Source organism: Micrasema longulum, unplaced genomic scaffold, assembly GCF_059751315.1.
Source record: "Micrasema longulum isolate JH-2025_06_02 unplaced genomic scaffold, ASM5975131v1 h1tg000590l, whole genome shotgun sequence".
NCBI classification, from domain to species: Eukaryota; Metazoa; Arthropoda; class Insecta; order Trichoptera; family Brachycentridae; genus Micrasema; species Micrasema longulum.
In genome coordinates, this window is record NW_028277786.1 from 17,599 (window position 1) to 34,426 (window position 16,828).

General features: G+C 30.6%; 1 protein-coding gene across 1 annotated transcript; it reads left to right on the top strand.

The window, feature by feature from the left end:
- Positions 1 to 1,719: 1,719 nt before the first annotated feature.
- Positions 1,720 to 14,455, top strand: Pal1 (Peptidyl-alpha-hydroxyglycine-alpha-amidating lyase 1). The gene is made up of 8 exons (XM_088228518.1): positions 1,720 to 2,052; positions 2,145 to 2,346; positions 4,079 to 4,319; positions 6,308 to 6,436; positions 6,586 to 6,749; positions 8,651 to 8,857; positions 9,353 to 9,694; positions 13,924 to 14,455. The coding sequence occupies exons 1-8, from the start codon at positions 1,954 to 1,956 to the stop codon at positions 14,097 to 14,099; spliced, it is 1,560 nt and encodes a 519-aa protein (XP_088084644.1). The 5' UTR covers positions 1,720 to 1,953; the 3' UTR covers positions 14,100 to 14,455.
- Positions 14,456 to 16,828: the final 2,373 nt, after the last annotated feature.

Consider the following 16,828-nt stretch of genomic DNA (forward strand, 5'->3'; position numbering starts at 1 on the left):
GTTGTTTTATTTTTTTCATTTTATAAACAAAGCAAGATAATGGTACTGTTGTTTTTTTTATATTCAAGGTATCGTTTAAAGGCCTTTTACAAAATTAAAATTACATGAATAACATTGTATAGAAAAAAAAACAAACAAGTGGGGGTAGTAAACAGAGAAACAATATTGTATCTAGATTGTAAAAAAGAGGCATCAATTAGCCAAGTGAAATAAACATTTAAAAAATCAGAGAAAGATGCAGAAGGGAAAAACAAATTTAGGCAAACAAATAATTACATACATTTATTATCTGGCTTCTGGCACAAGTTGGTAACTACATTTTACTAGTTGTGAGATATTGCACATTTAAAGTTAAAGGCTATATCTCAAATCAACAATTTGAATAAAATATTATTTTTTGTATTTATAAATTATGAAATATTTTTATTTACTTTTTGAATAAAGATTAATTGATGCCATTTATGAAGACATCTTATTGTTCCAAATAAATCTAGTTTTCAACTTGTACCAGAAACCAAACGATTAGCATACCTAAGTCTAGACTGGGCAAACTTTTCGAATGATGGGCCGCATTAGCAATTAAAAATTCACGGCAGGCCGCAATTAAAATAGGTAGGTACTGTTTATTGTTAATTTCAATATTTAATACAAAAAAGAAGTGATTCTTTAATAACCAGCAATTTAATGAGAGAATAGAACTCCTAGAAGAATATAGAAATAAATAAATATTGTTTTTCATGTAATAAAATGTTTTTCATCACGTTTTTTTAGTAAAGGGGTAGTTTATTTAAAATACATTGCCGATAAAATCTATCGTTTTTTTATTGTAATAATAGACAGTCTTCAGAACCTTTAACTATGTTGAAAATCCTTATATTATGTTCCAACAGCTTAGTAATATTCATCAAAGTTAATTCATTTTTAAAAGATCGAATAGGGGCCAGTTTTTCAATGTAAATTATTAATATCTCTTGCTCTCCTTTTTAAAAAACTTTTACATTGAATGTTTTCCAATAAATATAATGTAAAAGAAGCAAGAGTATTAAATTACATATTGATTTAAGTCAGTAGGTACACGTATAAAAGCCAAGGAGAACACATTTTCTATTAAAACAACTTAAATTGAATTCATTTCTCTGTTTTATTTCTAGTAAATATTGTGATTTTCATTCGAACAATATTGTATTTTAATAGCACCATTAATGTACAAATGAAACCAGAAGGGCCTGAAATGTAAACACTTACTTGTTGCTATAAATAAGTAAGAACAGAAGTCCTTAATTTTAACTGTAATTAAAAAGAATGTACTTTTTGTAAAAGTAAAGTGTTCTGAAAATATGTAAACCTGTACTAAGCCAAAAGTTCTTTTTGTATTACTTTCTGCTTGTGAAACTATCGCAGGCACCTCATCCATGCCTGTGTACTCATCCTGACTCGCTAGAAAATCCGTTTTGAGTCTGGATATTATTAAACGATATCAATGTTTTTGTTATTTATATGGGAAGCCAAAAAATCACTTTATCGGAATTGTGTATTTTAAAAAAGCTAGTGGTACAAAACTAGCTACTCTGCTAAACTGTTATTTTTTAAACGGTTTCGCATAACGGTAACTGTTAATTCTATAATATACTGAATGTACTCTTATCAAATAACTGAAACATTTAGTTGCATCAATACCTACTAGATCTAGTCGGTGTTGGTTGCATTATGAAATAGCATAGATTACAAATAGAAGCTCACTCATCAATACAGTTTTGTCTATATGTCTTCATTACTCTTTGTTTTTGTCTATACTCATGCTCAATGTCAAGAGCGTTTTGACAGAAGCGTAAAATCAAACTTAGAAAATTCGATAAATAATAGAAATGATTTAACGAAATAATTTAAGTTTTGTTATTGAGAGCAATTATAAAAAGATTTGATCAATTTGGCTTTTTCAATAATTGCTTTATCATGAGTATTGCAATGTGTTATATCAAATTATTCTATCTACCATATGTATCAACACTGTTGCTCATTTGCACGTGTATTTTGTCAATTTCTGCACAAAGAGTAAGCATGTGAATTGGTTTTGCGAATCGATTTTAAAATATAAAATTTGGTGAACATTCTGTGTGATTTCAGCAAATATTTAAATGTTTCAGTATCCTCAAACGAACCACTTCAATATTGGGCAGCGCTTTATTCCTGGTCCCGTGTATCCGGAGCCGGTGGACTACAGTGACGCCAATCAGTATTCTGACTATGCGGCTCCCGCCCAGAGTGAATCTATCGACAGTAATTCCTGGTCTATAGCGCATCAGCCGCAGTTAAATTTAAATGCTGCTATAAGCAGCTTAAACTACAGTGAGTATAATTCAAGTTCTCATTCATCCAAATGATTGTATGAAAGATTTTTGAGTTAACCAGTAAAACACATCCTTGTATCTTTCGTCCTTGTAGTCGTGCATTCAAATCATAAAAAATAAATAAATCATGTTTTCGTAATATCAGCATATGTTAATTTGGTTTTTCTTTTATTTTTCTTTTCTTTTCATTGTCATGCTATAAACATTTTAATAATTAAAAAAGGAATGGCCCACGCTCAGACGCTGAAGTCTTTGTAGGCATTTTTTCCAATTTATGTTATAGCTTAATTTTAAGACGTATTTTTCTAAAGTGTATTTTTGTAATTATATTTCTATGTAAATAATATATGTATGGAAAAAAAACAAATATTTTTTTTTTTTTTTTAAAAAGATTTAAATGCATCATGACTTGTCTATTTGTAGCATTCATGGAAGAGGCCACAAAAATATGTTTTTAGTTGTTAATGGCAATACGCTGTATCTATAGATACAGTATTTTGACTAAACAACGCTTAACCAATTTCATTTGTCGAGTTACATCATATGAACTTACTTTTATTTTTTTATTGTTGTTACTTTTTTTTTTAAATGTTCTGGCAGAACAAGTTTTTGTGAATTTTATTTAAAAGCGGATGATAAAATGACATCGGATATAGACATATTTATGTCGTGGATTCCGGCAAGGATGCATTTTGTCTCCTCTCCTTTTTAATATGTACTCAGAAGCCATTTTTAGAGATGCACTAATTGTAATAACCAACTGCATTAGCATAAATGGACAAATCATAAACAATATCTGATATGCGGATGATACTGTCCTTCTTGCAGATAGTATGGAAAGCCTGCAGCTATTGGTCAATGTAAACAGGGCTAGAAATTAATATTTCCAATACCTAATGTTTGGTTATTCGGAAAAAGCCACAAACATCCCTGATGACTTTAAAAATTGGAGCGCAGGATATTCAGCAAGTCCATCAATATAATTATTTAGGATGCTGTTTGAATGATAAATCGGATCACTCAAAAAGAATAAAGTCAGAATATAGATGGCGCAAGACTGCTTTTTCAGGATGCGTGACCTCCTTGCAGTAGAAACTTTTATTTAGATCTCCAAATCTGCATTGTACGATGTTAAGTCTTCTCAGTACATTTTTACGATGTCAAAATGTAGACACTCTCCCAAGCCACTAAAAAGTTTGTAGCCTTTAAAATGTGGTGTTACAGGAGAATATCAATATTTCCTGGGTGGATAGAGTCTGAAACAATGACTTTCTCCGACGGTTGAAAAAAGATAAAGAGGTACTGAAGACCATAAATAAAAGAAAACTTAAGTACTTTGAGGATGTGATGAGAGGCGAAAAATATAACATTTTACAAGTCATTCTACAGGGATGAATTGAAGGAAGACGCAGTGCAGGTAGAAGGCGCATCTTTTAGCTAAATAACTTGTTCCATTGCAGCACGCAGTCTTTGTTCAGACCAGCTACCAACAAAGCGAGATTTTCTGCGATGATTTCCAACCTTCATCGGGAAGAGGAAAGATAATTAAAAAAGAATTAAGTAGTGCAAAGTGTTAATATCGGAGAGGTCGGATGATCAGAATTTTATGGGGTATCCTAAAAAAAACATGGTTTGAGTTCTCCTCATCCATGCTGTCTGGGAAAAGTACTTAAAAAAACATTTTTTGCATATTATTCAAAATTTCGGATAATGATCTTGATCTTTTTCAGCTCCCGTGTGGGTGCCAGGGTGGCCTGCGCCCGAAGTGAAGCTGGGACAGGTGTCAGCTGTATCACTGGATGTGTACGGCAACGTTGTGATTTTCCACCGCGCCACACGAACCTGGGATCGCTCCACATTCACCAAAGACAACTTGTATTGGAATACCAATCAGCCACCCATAGCTGAACCCACTGTCGCTGTTATCAACTCAACTACGGGACAACTCGTAGACCAGTGGGGAGAGAATATGTACGTGAAACATGATTTATTCTTAATCAATAGTCATGCGAGTAGAGAAAGGAATGATTTATGAATGTTGTTGATGGTTAGAATAAGCTGTCAATAATTTAAACATTTATTTCTTATTACTGGATTTTGAGGAACGCAAATATAATATTATCTCTCATTTATTATATTTTCAAAACGTATTCCTATCAGTGCACCCTTGTAAGTAAGAAGAGATTTGCAATTGCGCCGCTAGTCGTTTGACATTTACAAAAAATATTATTATTTTTTTAATACGAATTATTTTATTCTTTGTTAATCACTCATGAATAAATATTTACCAATGAAAAGTTACACAATTCTTTTTACTGAGAGGTTTTTACATGTTTTTGACACAAGAAGACATTTTGGTTTTGATTCTATACGTCACTTCGGCTGGCGGTCAAAGAACAACTAAATACACGTTGGGCCTCACTGAGCGTTAGGGCATCAGTTAAGTGTCATAATTTTTTAGGGTTCAAGGCTGTATTTATTGGTTGATGTGTAAGACTGATTACCTTACCCTCATGTAACAGATGATCAAGATACGCTACAGATAAGGGCGCGATGATGACAAATGTGATTTATTTTTATACTATGTTGTCTACTTTTCTTATATAACATTTGAAATTCTTTTTTTAAAATCCTTCTTTATTACCAACCTATAGATGAGTTGGTGAAAAAGTTGTTTTCTGCAGAGTGTGCTCTTTTTAATAGAATATTGTGTCACATTTTAAATTGATTGTAAATCAAAAAAGTTTTGTAACATGTTGATGGGAGGAGTGCTCTCCCAAAACTAGGTTGTGTTCTTTTAATAGAATAAACGTGTAACACTGATAAAAAAGCTTTTTTTTGTAATAATTCATCATGAAGTCCTGAAAATTGTAAATCAGTCAGAAAGACATTTTGTTATTATTTTATAAATAAAATGTGTAGCCAGTAAGATTCTAGTGGGGTTTATTTAGTTTGCAGTACCCTATGAAAACTCTAATGTTTATTTTTATTATGGGTATGTGTTTTAATGTGATATTTCAATTAACTAAGCTCAAATTAAATTTTTGCGGTCACTGCTTATTACAAAGGCTTCTTTAAGGCTCCTTACTACAACTGACACCAAAATTCTCTTGAAGGAGTCCAAAAAAAATTCTTAAGGTATATACATTTTAAACTTAGAGTCAGTCATGAATTTTTAAATTACAATTTTTACTAAAAACATTAAATTTTTTAAAACTTAATGATAGTAGAAAAATTATAGACCTTTTAAATTTATTCAAAATTGTAAATTCAATATGGGATTGCCCTGAACTGATATCTCTCATCAACTTCGGGGTGCCTGGAAGAATGACTAGACAGGTGCCACCTTTTTGTAGCAACAATTCTCGGACAGTGTATACTTGTAATGCCGTATTGAACAGACTTCATGAACTCGCCAATAGTTATTCCCACGTATCAGATATATTTAGTGTAGGGTATTGTTCCTATAGAACAAACCTTTTGAACTTTTTTAAAGATGGTGAATGGTAATTATATTTATTTATTTATACATTTCAATATAGATACAATTTTTTGTTCGCTTTGCCCGGCTATATGAAACAGTACTTACGATTTTCTTGTTATATTACTTTAAAATATTTTATTATGTTTGTTTTTTAATTTATTCTTAAATTGTTTAAACTTTCTACTGAATATGTTGTATAATTTTTAGGTTATTCTTTTTTTTATAAATCTTGTATAATTTTTAGGTTAAATTTTTTTATAAATCTTGGGTAAAAGGAAATTTATGTTAAAATTTAAAAAAATATATATTAAGCCAAATATGTAAGTATTATAATTTTTTGTAAAAGGCAGATTTGCCGTTAATATTAATAAAATTAAAAATAAAATAATGAAGGTCAAAATGTCAGATGAAGAGGTCAATGCTCACCCAAAAACCATTACACTGTTATTAACTTGGAGTTATTTTCATCCTTTAGGTTCTACCTTCCTCACGGCCTAACAGTGGACAGTAAGAATAATGTTTGGGTCACAGATGTGGCTTTACATCAGGTCATGAAGTTTCTGCCGAATAAAAAAGATGCCCCTGTGCTTACTTTAGGAATAAGGTTTGATAAAGCATTATACTATCAGATAAAATTTTTGATTAAACATTAGTTAACATATTACTAATTATACATGAAATTGCATTATTTAGCTGAAATATTCCTAACTTTCTGAATCATATATGATAATGTTGTTTATATTTTGTACATAGGTTTACACCCGGCAACAGTAATTATAATTTCTGCAAGCCTTCTGGTGTTGCCGTTATGGAAAATGGAGAATTCTTTGTATCTGACGGTTACTGCAACACTCGGATCATCAAGTACTCCCCGGAAGGTCAAAAGATATTGCAATGGGGCAAAAACTCATTTCATGGTAAGTGGCATTTTTAAGATGAAAAATTTCAAGCACGAGAAAATCCTATTTTAATAAAATTCCGTTAAATAAATTACACAACTACAAAAAAATATTCCTTCTTTATTATATAATTATTACCCAACATGTTTCAAACTAACTTTATATGCGAGATAAAAAATTGAATCTCTAATAATGTCATTACAAAAATATTATTGAAAATAATAGATGTAACTATTATTTCACTAAATACGTTATACTAGGGCAATAATTCATTGAAAAATTAAAATGCTGGTACGTAAAGGTATATACATATTCAAATTTGTTGAAAAAGTAATTCTCATACTGATGTTTAAAATAATTCAAGTTACATATGTGTATCTAAGAATGTATACTATAAAACCACACAGTTATTGGGTATTAAACTAATAACAATAGCTTTTATGGTTCCATTTAACAATTGATATCTTTTTACATTTTGCTTGAGGAATTTTTTCCTTTCACATTTTTTTGCCAAATAATATCCTTACGATTTCTTAATATGTATGTGTACCATTTACATTTTAAATTCAAATGTCACTACTGTACATATATTGTTATTTATTTATTTACAGATTGAGTGCATTATTACATTAAATGTTTAAAATATATCTACTGAAGAAATATTCTACAAATCACAACTTATGACACCAAAGCAATTATATTATAAAACAATACTTGCTTAAAGATTACTATTCTTACTCAAACGAAAGACATAACCCCAACAATAAAACACATACAAATAATATAATCACTGAATACTCAACACAAAGATAACTTAAACAAATACAAACTAATACCACTTTTGGACAAAAAGATTTTGAGTATTATGCAATTAAAATCTATAACCTATTTCCACTGTCCATTAAAACAATTAGTAATGAGAAAATGTTTGAAAAGGCTATAAAAAATGAATAGTGGAGCTGGGTAGAAGTAAAATGGATTGTCTCATTCACCCAATCCAATATTGAATCACCTGATTCACAAATTTATAGTTTATGTTATGTTTTTGTTATTTTATTGTGTGATTTATAATATAAATAATTGTAACAGATGATCGAACTACGCTGCTTAAATTTGTTACAACTTAGAGGGAAAACATTTTTGAGAAGGCAATATGGATGTCTAGGCATTTTTAGGGCTTATGACCTGTCATTGGCTGGTTTAAGTGGCCACTTTACACACTGTGTAACATTCACCATTCTGCCTATGTTTAAACATCCACATTTCCTCTACTCTTCCATCTGTTGACTTTTGTAAAGTAAAAGAGCTGAAACCTTTATCATGTGGGTGAGATTCATCCGGCTGAACCAATTAACCTACTAGGCAACCCCTGAGAACAATTTGCCAATTTTTATACTTCTTCTTTTACCTGGTAGTTAACTCAACAGTGTTTTGAGTATGTCCAAATGCTTGCAGACTGGCTGGCTTCCATATTCCCTTCTCAAAAATGTTTTCCTTCTCTGCATCATAGATACTTGTTTATGGTTGCATCATTCACCAAGAAGCTAAGACATCTCCAGAAGAAATTCAATATTTTGGAATGGGTAATCAAATTTGATAATACAATTGGTCAATTATCGCCAGTTCAAAGAATTTTTAGTTGAAATAGAGAGAGAATATGAAAATCTTCTACCGCATAATAAGGTCCGTTGGCTTTGAGAAAACCTTTTTATACAAAAATAAATTTGACTCGCCAAAGAAATCTTAATTCTTGTACCGCTGATCTTTGGCTCTTTTGACTAATGAATTCGCTGACCACTGCATTAGGACATCGGTGCATGAAAGTTATACATAGTTTACTCTGTGGTGGTGAAAGAAAAGCAGATGATTAATTCTTAAAATTGGATTGGAAGAATAATGTTATAATATCTTATTAACAGGGACTGCCCAAGTTATTCCACAGCGCTATTCGTTCGCTGTTCCTCACGCCCTGGCGTTAGCTGAGGACAAGGGACTGATATGTGTCGCAGATCGTGAAAATGGACGCGTGCAATGCTTTAACTCTAACAATGGAACATTCGTCTCACAATATTACTCCCCCATCATCGGATCACGTTTGTTCAGTGTTGCTTATTCCTCAGTTAAAGGTATATATGTGTGTAATTTTTAAAAATAAAATTTATTGAACTACATATCTCAAAAACTAAATATTTGAGCAAATCCAATATTTTCTTATACTTTTTGTTTTATTTTACTGTGTTAAGTAACATTAAAGTAAATCTAAAGAAAAGTATTCAAGATATGACTTCATTAAATTCCTTTTTTGTTGGGTGAATATTATGTAAAAATAAATTAATTCTCCAATATGGTCTAAAAGGCATAATACTAATAAATATGGATACACTCAAAATAATAGTGGATGGTTCTTCAAATATTTTATGAGTTTATTAAGCAGTTTCCGTGGTGTAGTGACTTAGACACTTGCCTCACACACGGGAGTGTGTTCGATTCTCAGTGAAATCACAATAATTACAATGTGAATTTTCTCAAACCTTTTTATTTTATTGAAAAAATAAAAGAAATGGATGGCGGATTTTGTTAAGCTAAAACCGCTGATTATTAATTTTTTGTTTTATGTTTAGGAGGTCAGCTCTACGTAGTTAACGGACCAGATTTTTCCAATCGGCCGATCCGTGGGTTCGTTATCGACATCAATTCCAGGAAGATCCTTTCGGAGTTTGGCCCTAACAATAAAGACTTTTCGAATCCTCATGATATAGCGGTCTCCAAGGATGGAAAGGAAGTGTATGTTGTGGAACTGGACCCTTACAAAGTGCATAAGTTCGTAGACCCCACCGTTCCTGCGACCGTTAAGACTGAAAGCCTAACAAACAATGCAAAAGCGGAAAAACAGGCAGTGATCAGTAACACCTCTGGCACTGCCTCGTCCACTGTCGCTCCTGTTAAACCTACCGCTACAGTTGGTTAGTTGAATCCTATTTATTTGTTTTATTTTCATATTATTTATTTATGCTTTATTAAGCTCTAAGCAGGTATGGCCATACCGTGTATGTCTCAAATAATAATAATAAATTGCAATGCCATCTATGGATGATTGTTTAAAATATTTTTTAAGGAAAATGTAGATTTCTTTAGTTTTTTAACGAAACTACAGCAACTTTTTCTGTCAAAAACTCACTCTCATAGAGGTTAAGCCAGTATAAGATTCCAGGTACTTACATCACATATAAACTTTCCAAATGTATCAAGAATATGATTTTTTAATTACTTCTGAATGTTTGAAGGCTTTCTATTATTTTGTTTTCTCGGGTAACACGTTGTACAATTTTAAACCCCTTTTCAACGAATTGTGAGACTCTGTTTTTCTTCTCATTGGTAGTGGCATAAAATGAGGCATACAGAAACAAAAATAAAAATAAAACGAATATATGGAATGCTAACTTTGTGATTTTAAAGCATTGAACAATAGATATATTATGTATCTATTTTATTTAAAATAACATGTAATTGAAATTGTATAATTAAAAAAAAGGTCATTTTTATGCCTTGGAAATTTTCGAGGTAAAACAAAGTTTTAATTACTCATTGTGTTCATTTTATCGGTATTTTTTTTCTAATGTTCACTTGTTAAAGTAATACAAATTTGCTTACATTGTTTTTTTTTTTTTCATTTAAGCCATTGAACAACATTTTTTACTTTGCCCATTGCCGCATTTCATTATTTTTTTAGTATCAATGGACAATCTCATTTGTTTCTATGTGCTTCATATGTACATATATTGTCGGCCTAACTTGTAAAACTAGCAAGTCCCAAACTTACTTTTGTTCAGAGGAGAGTAAAAACAGTTTTTACTTAAATGGCAAAGTTTTTTTAAATATATATTTTTCAAAATAATGGAATGCTTTATGAATATACAAATTTTACACACATATAGATTATTTGAAGCCCTAACAATCACCAAAATATTTTTACTTTTTGTGGACATACGAGTTTTAAGTAGTTTAAGTAGGTTTTAAGTAACCTCAAAAATTTATGTAGAAATTAGTTGTACTTGTATTCTTGTTTATTTGTCTTGTTTACACATGTATATTTTCATGTAGGATTCGCATAAACACATTCTTGTTTACTCATGAATGCACACATATTACTTAAACTTATGTATTCCTATTTGTCTTGTTTACTCATGTATGTAGGAATTACTTAGACACATTCTTATTTTTATCTGTCTTCTTTGCGCACATATGCATGTATTTACGTTTGTTGAAGTTGTGCTTTTGTCTTCCATAAATAATCTTGTTTTTTTCAACATTATTTATACAGGGGTAACTCTATGCTCCTACAGAGGGAATGCATATGCAGTAAAACCCCTGTTTTATGTTTTTCAAGGGAGCAACAATAAAAAGTGTAAAACTGAAAAATGCAATTTCATTAAAATATAATTATTGTTCAAGACTATACTAAATATACTGCAGAAAAATTGTAAAAACGGTCATGATTGGGGATTATTTATATTTACCAATGATATAATTAAAAATATTTTGTATTTTGTCAAACAATACTACAATGTGTTATTTTTTATTGAATTAAAAAAAATACATGTATGAATAAATTTATCTAGGTACTTAACCTTAAAAACACGAAAATAAAAATTTTAATTAGCATAAAATGCATACAACGATTTTTTCCTTAAATATTGGAAATTTTTATTTATATGGTATCACTTTTTTAGTATGGCACCACAAAATTTCAACTGTCATTAACATCGCGGCAAAACTGTTTCAAACTTTTATGATAACTGTTTAAACTATCTACTTTTCACATTATTTACATCAAATAATATTTCTATTGCCAATTATTAAATTTTCTGCATCGTAATTTTTTGATGAAAAGACTTTATTCTTCCTAAACATGAGTCAACTGCATTTCACTATTTAGTAAAATGTCAAAATTAGACACTTAAGACAAAATGACAAAATGGTCAATTACACTTTACACTGCACCTTCTTTGAATTTAGTTTGAGACAATAATTTACACTTTTTTTTTATTTAACTCGATTTTATTTTCCATTCACGCGACGGCGCACGGCTCGTCTTCTGATTGAATGAGTTATGAAAAAATTTCGACGTAAAACCGGGGTTACGAAAAACATAAAAAACGTTAATTAGGGGAAATATTTGAATGGGACCTAAATATTTCAGTGTAAAAAGCGAGAAAACGTAAAATCGAGGAACGTAAAAATGAGGTTTTACTGTATATACAAAATAAAAAAATGCATAACCTCAAACTCCTTACATCTTTTACACAATTTGAAAATCATTCATTTGTTTTGCCAACCCAGAGGTAGGTGGCTGTAATTGACACAATTAATACATAATTTATTTTAAATGAATGCAACAAAAAAAAAACAAAAACATATTGCTTTGCCGCTAGTTCATATTATTAACATGTATGTATAACGAACCTAAATTATTGAAGTTTAACAAAAACACTTTCTTGACAGTGATTATATATTTATTGTATTTAGCATTGCTGATAACAATTTGTTTCACTCTAAATTTTATTATGTTTTCAATATTTGCAAATTATATCCTCAAATATTAAAATTACGTTTTTTTATTTCCTGAATTTTAATATTCCATAAAATATATTTAACAGCCTGAAATCATCATACGTATTTAGATTTTTGAGGTTATGGTATTTGATTTGTAATTTTTTCAAAGAAAGAGAATGAGGATAGTATCTCAACAGGGATGAAGAAATTCTTCAAGAAGAAATGGGAGTCGAGGCATTTACAAGACTTATATAGCCTCTTAAAAATAACTCAAAGTTAGTTCAGAATTTTGAGAAATTACAACAAAAAAAACAACAAATATAATAATTATGAACATTCATACATATTATGTACATACATTCAAAGATTCTATTGCTAAAAGGTTTTTATATAGTTAGCTTCTTCTTCTCTGTCGTTCCTCAGTTCTGAGGGTCGTGATCATTGGTACTCTCATCAGCCATTCTATTGACAAAGCGTCTCCACTCTTCACGGCTCTGCGCCCTCTCCACAGCTCCATATAGGGTCACCCGTGAGTTTGTTTTCACCTGGTCGATCCATCGAGCTGCAGCTCTGCCTCTGCTTCTCCGTCCTGGCACACTGCCTGTGATTATTATTTTCTCCAGATTTTCTGGGTCACGTCTAGCTATGTGACCGAAGAACTGCAGCATACGTTGGCAGCATATGGCCGAGTTCTTCCAGTATAGAGATATTTGTTCTACTGGCTGTCCATGGTATTCTCAGCATTCGACGCCAACACCACATCTCGAAGGCATCTATTCTCTCCTGCTCACGTGCTTTAATTGTCCACGTTTCTGCGCCATACAAGAATATTGGGAACACAAGCATACGCACTATGAATATTTGAGTTTTTTTCGAGATGCCCCGATCTTGTCAAATTTTAGTCAGTCGAGTCATATAGTTAGCTAATAAGATTGAAAAAGTTTTCAGATATACCAGTATTTATAATCAAATTAATCAATATTTTTACTCCGTTATTACTTAAAACGTAGTTGATTGTTACGGCTTGTTAAAATTTATAAATATACAAGTATATGATAAGGAAATTACGACGTATTGAGGGGTATCATTAAATAAAAAAGAAACTCACCGCTTTTTAATTTCGGAAGGTGCGAGAGTAAATGTTATCACTATCATTAACATTAATTTCAATTTTTTTTTTTAAATGTTTAATTGTAGAAGAACAAATAAATATTCTTCTAAATCCTCCGGTGTTTAGTTTCAAAGTTAAAGTGAACACCTGGGCTGAAAGGATAAAGTACCTCAGACATTTTATTTTAATGTAGGTATGTAATTTTAACCTCGCTTTTGAGATTAATTTGTGTAACAGCTATGTTGCATTAAAGGGTATAAAATGAGTTGCTTTGTCAGTATATTTATGTATATGTATATACACATAAGGTGTTTTAAATTATCAAGCCTGAAATGATCTTGCTAGATTGTTTGACGCTAATATTTAATGAAATACACTCATAAACGTACAATAATGTTGCCGTAAATCCCTGTTTCTTTGTATTTATTATTTTTCATTAGAAATTATTTATTTATGTTATTGCTTAGCAGTGCACTGCACATAATAAGAAACCACCTTTGGTTATAATATTTTTTTTTTTCTTTTCAGAGGGTCTCCCACTGACAGGTTCTAGCTGGGGGGGCTGGGCCGGGGTGGCGGGGGGCGTAGCGGGGGGCCTCGGAGCCGTCCTCTTGCTGCTCCTGGGCGGCGCCGCACTATTGGCCCGAGCCAAGCACCACAGAGGTAGAACGCTATTTGACGAAAGTGAAAGTCTTGTATCGTAAGCCACTAGCTGTCACTTCCCCGTATCGCACTAGATCAAATTTTTATTTACAGCTATTAATTGACTGATCCACATAAAAAATCAACTTAAATTCTAACTGTGATAATTTATTTATCGTAATAATAACAACTTACTGTAGAGTAAAAAAATCTACACTTTGATTAGCTAATCTGTTCTGTTTAACTTCCAAAGAATTCTTGAAGTCTTACTTATTAAATAAATATAGTATTTTCGAAAAACCTAATTTTCATGTTAACGAGTAATATTATGTTCTTAAATTTTAGTGCCATTAGAACATGAATTATTATTTTTTCCCTTAAGAATGGGTTACTATTTGTATCTTTACAAAATCCCAAATAATGAAATATTGCATAAATTATGTATACTAATAAAAAATAAAAATGTGTTCTTCCTATGACACTGATTGATAAAATGAAACTTTTTGAATGTTACAAGAACTTAATAAGGTTTCTTATAGAATTTTTCCTGCTGATCAAAATAATAATAATAATCCTAAAATCATTGTCAATCAGTATAATCAGAGTCTATTACTTACTTTGATGAGGCTAAAACGATGAGGCAAGATTTTTTGACCTGTGGATTGGTCAACACTATTTTTTATATTATTAGAATAGACCATAAAGAACCATAGACCAAATAGAGTAACCATAGATAATAATGTGACTGAATTTCAAATCGGTCACTATGTTTGTATGCACCGGTTGTTTTGTCAACTACTTTGGAGAGTACGAAATACAACAACTATTATGTATTCTATTTTTATTTGTTTTTAAAAGGTTCTTGTTTTTCGTAATTCCATATTGTTCTATACTCATTGGGTCTACAACATTTTTATGGTCTATTAAATCTCATTATTGGCATGAGTTTGTATTGTAAATGTGTTAGTTTTGTAATTTTTCGTATATTTGTTTATCATTTTACTATATATTTTTTTATTTCTACAATATAAATGTGACAATTAGATTTTTACGAAAAGTGTAATAAAGTAAACAAACTGATTATTTGACTGAAAAAGAACATTATTTAGACCACGCAGTAAATTTGTTTTTGACACGCAAACACTGTTTCAAAGTACGGAAAATAATTTTACAATTTATTTTATTTTATATACCTAGGTACCATCAAAGTATTATTTTTTATAGATATTATACAATTTTATCGAAAAAATTGTTAACTTTCTTTAGTATTTTTGCAAATATTTCCTGTTTTGTGTTTATAACATGGCAATGTTGCCATAGTTCCTATTTTTATTCAGTAGGTATTGACTTAATCTAAGAAAAACAAGTATTATGCAATATTTTTGCTATTCATTTTCAGCGGGTAAAAATGAGAAAAAATCAAAAATACAGTCTTCTGGAAACCAATAATTAATATTGATAAAATTTCATTAGGCATTCTTGTTGATTTCTGCCTTCAGTTCGCAATTTAGCATTGCTTGCCCACAAATTGAGTGTCATGATGCGGCATAATTAATTCCATTTTTAAAAAAATATTTAAATGAGAATTCGATCATAGAATTAAGAATAGTCCAGAAACAGCATACGCACATCAAACAGAAGGCGACTCAACTACTCATAAATTAGTAGGTTTACGTTTTGCCCCATTAGTTTTTTTGTAGACGTCGCTCAGTACGCAACTCCTGATTTTAATTTAACTATGCCGTGTTGTGTCCTTTTAAAGTGTAGAAATACTGCTAGGATCTTAAAGAAACATGATGGCATCACATTTCATGTGTAATGAACAAAAAAATGTTTAAGTAGCAAATTAATTACTTAAAAATTGAATTATTTTTCCATCTGTCAGATTGTCGAAGAAACAAAATGAAAATTTCGTTAGTGTTGCCAGGGTAGATTTTTTTTTTGCCCTACTTTGCTCATTTAATAAAAGAACTAATAAAAATTAGACCTCGGATTAAACATTGCCTTGGGGGACATTTGAACGACATTATCTTTAAAACATCAAATATTATTTAGCATGATATAAAAATATCAGTTTTGTGTCAAATAAAATTTGTTTTATATTTTAAATTCAAAGGTCATAAATTCAATTACTCTTATTAAATGACCCTTTATTTATTTAATCTGTTGTGTCAATCAATGTTTCCGCGTGCACAATAAAATTTTAGAGAAATTAACAGATTGCTTTTTTTTACCTTACATTTGTGTTATGATAATTTTTTTTCCCATCAAGCAACATTACCCAGCGGCTTAACGTATGCGCGCGGTGAAAGTGTGTCTAAGTGGGGGAATTATTGGACACAGTCCGATGTATTCAAATATGATTCTACGCTCCTTCTGGACTATTCTTAATTCTATGAATTTGATATATAAGGGCATTGTTCAAAATTGAAAGATAAGCAAATTCAGTGATGTAAACATAATCAAAATGACTACCTGATGTTTTTCTCTTTTAAACAAAATATACATTTCCACCGAGATATTGGAGTATTATTAGCAAAGAGTTTTCAAATCTGTAACCTCAATTTTACAAAATGTTTTGGTTTTGTTTTTTAAAACACACTTAAAATCGGTTGTACTTAACTGAGTAGGGTAGTATGCACCCATATAGGTGGCTTAACTAAAAATCAAGTATTAAAAAAAACCGGGACAAATATATACACAAAAATTGAAAATAACATAATTACGAAACATAACAAGTGATATGAATTAAATCACACCGAGTCACTTTTTGTGGCTTCTTACAAAATGT

Bases quoted from the DNA above. Each gene is read 5' to 3' on its own strand.
- Pal1 (XM_088228518.1), top strand. From the start codon at position 1,954: ATGAGTATTGCAATGTGTTATATCAAATTATTCTATCTACCATATGTA. The intron at 2,347-4,078 runs GTGAGTATAATT...GATCTTTTTCAG, and splicing joins TATAAGCAGCTTAAACTACA to CTCCCGTGTGGGTGCCAGGG. The intron at 4,320-6,307 runs GTACGTGAAACA...TTCATCCTTTAG, and splicing joins GACCAGTGGGGAGAGAATAT to GTTCTACCTTCCTCACGGCC.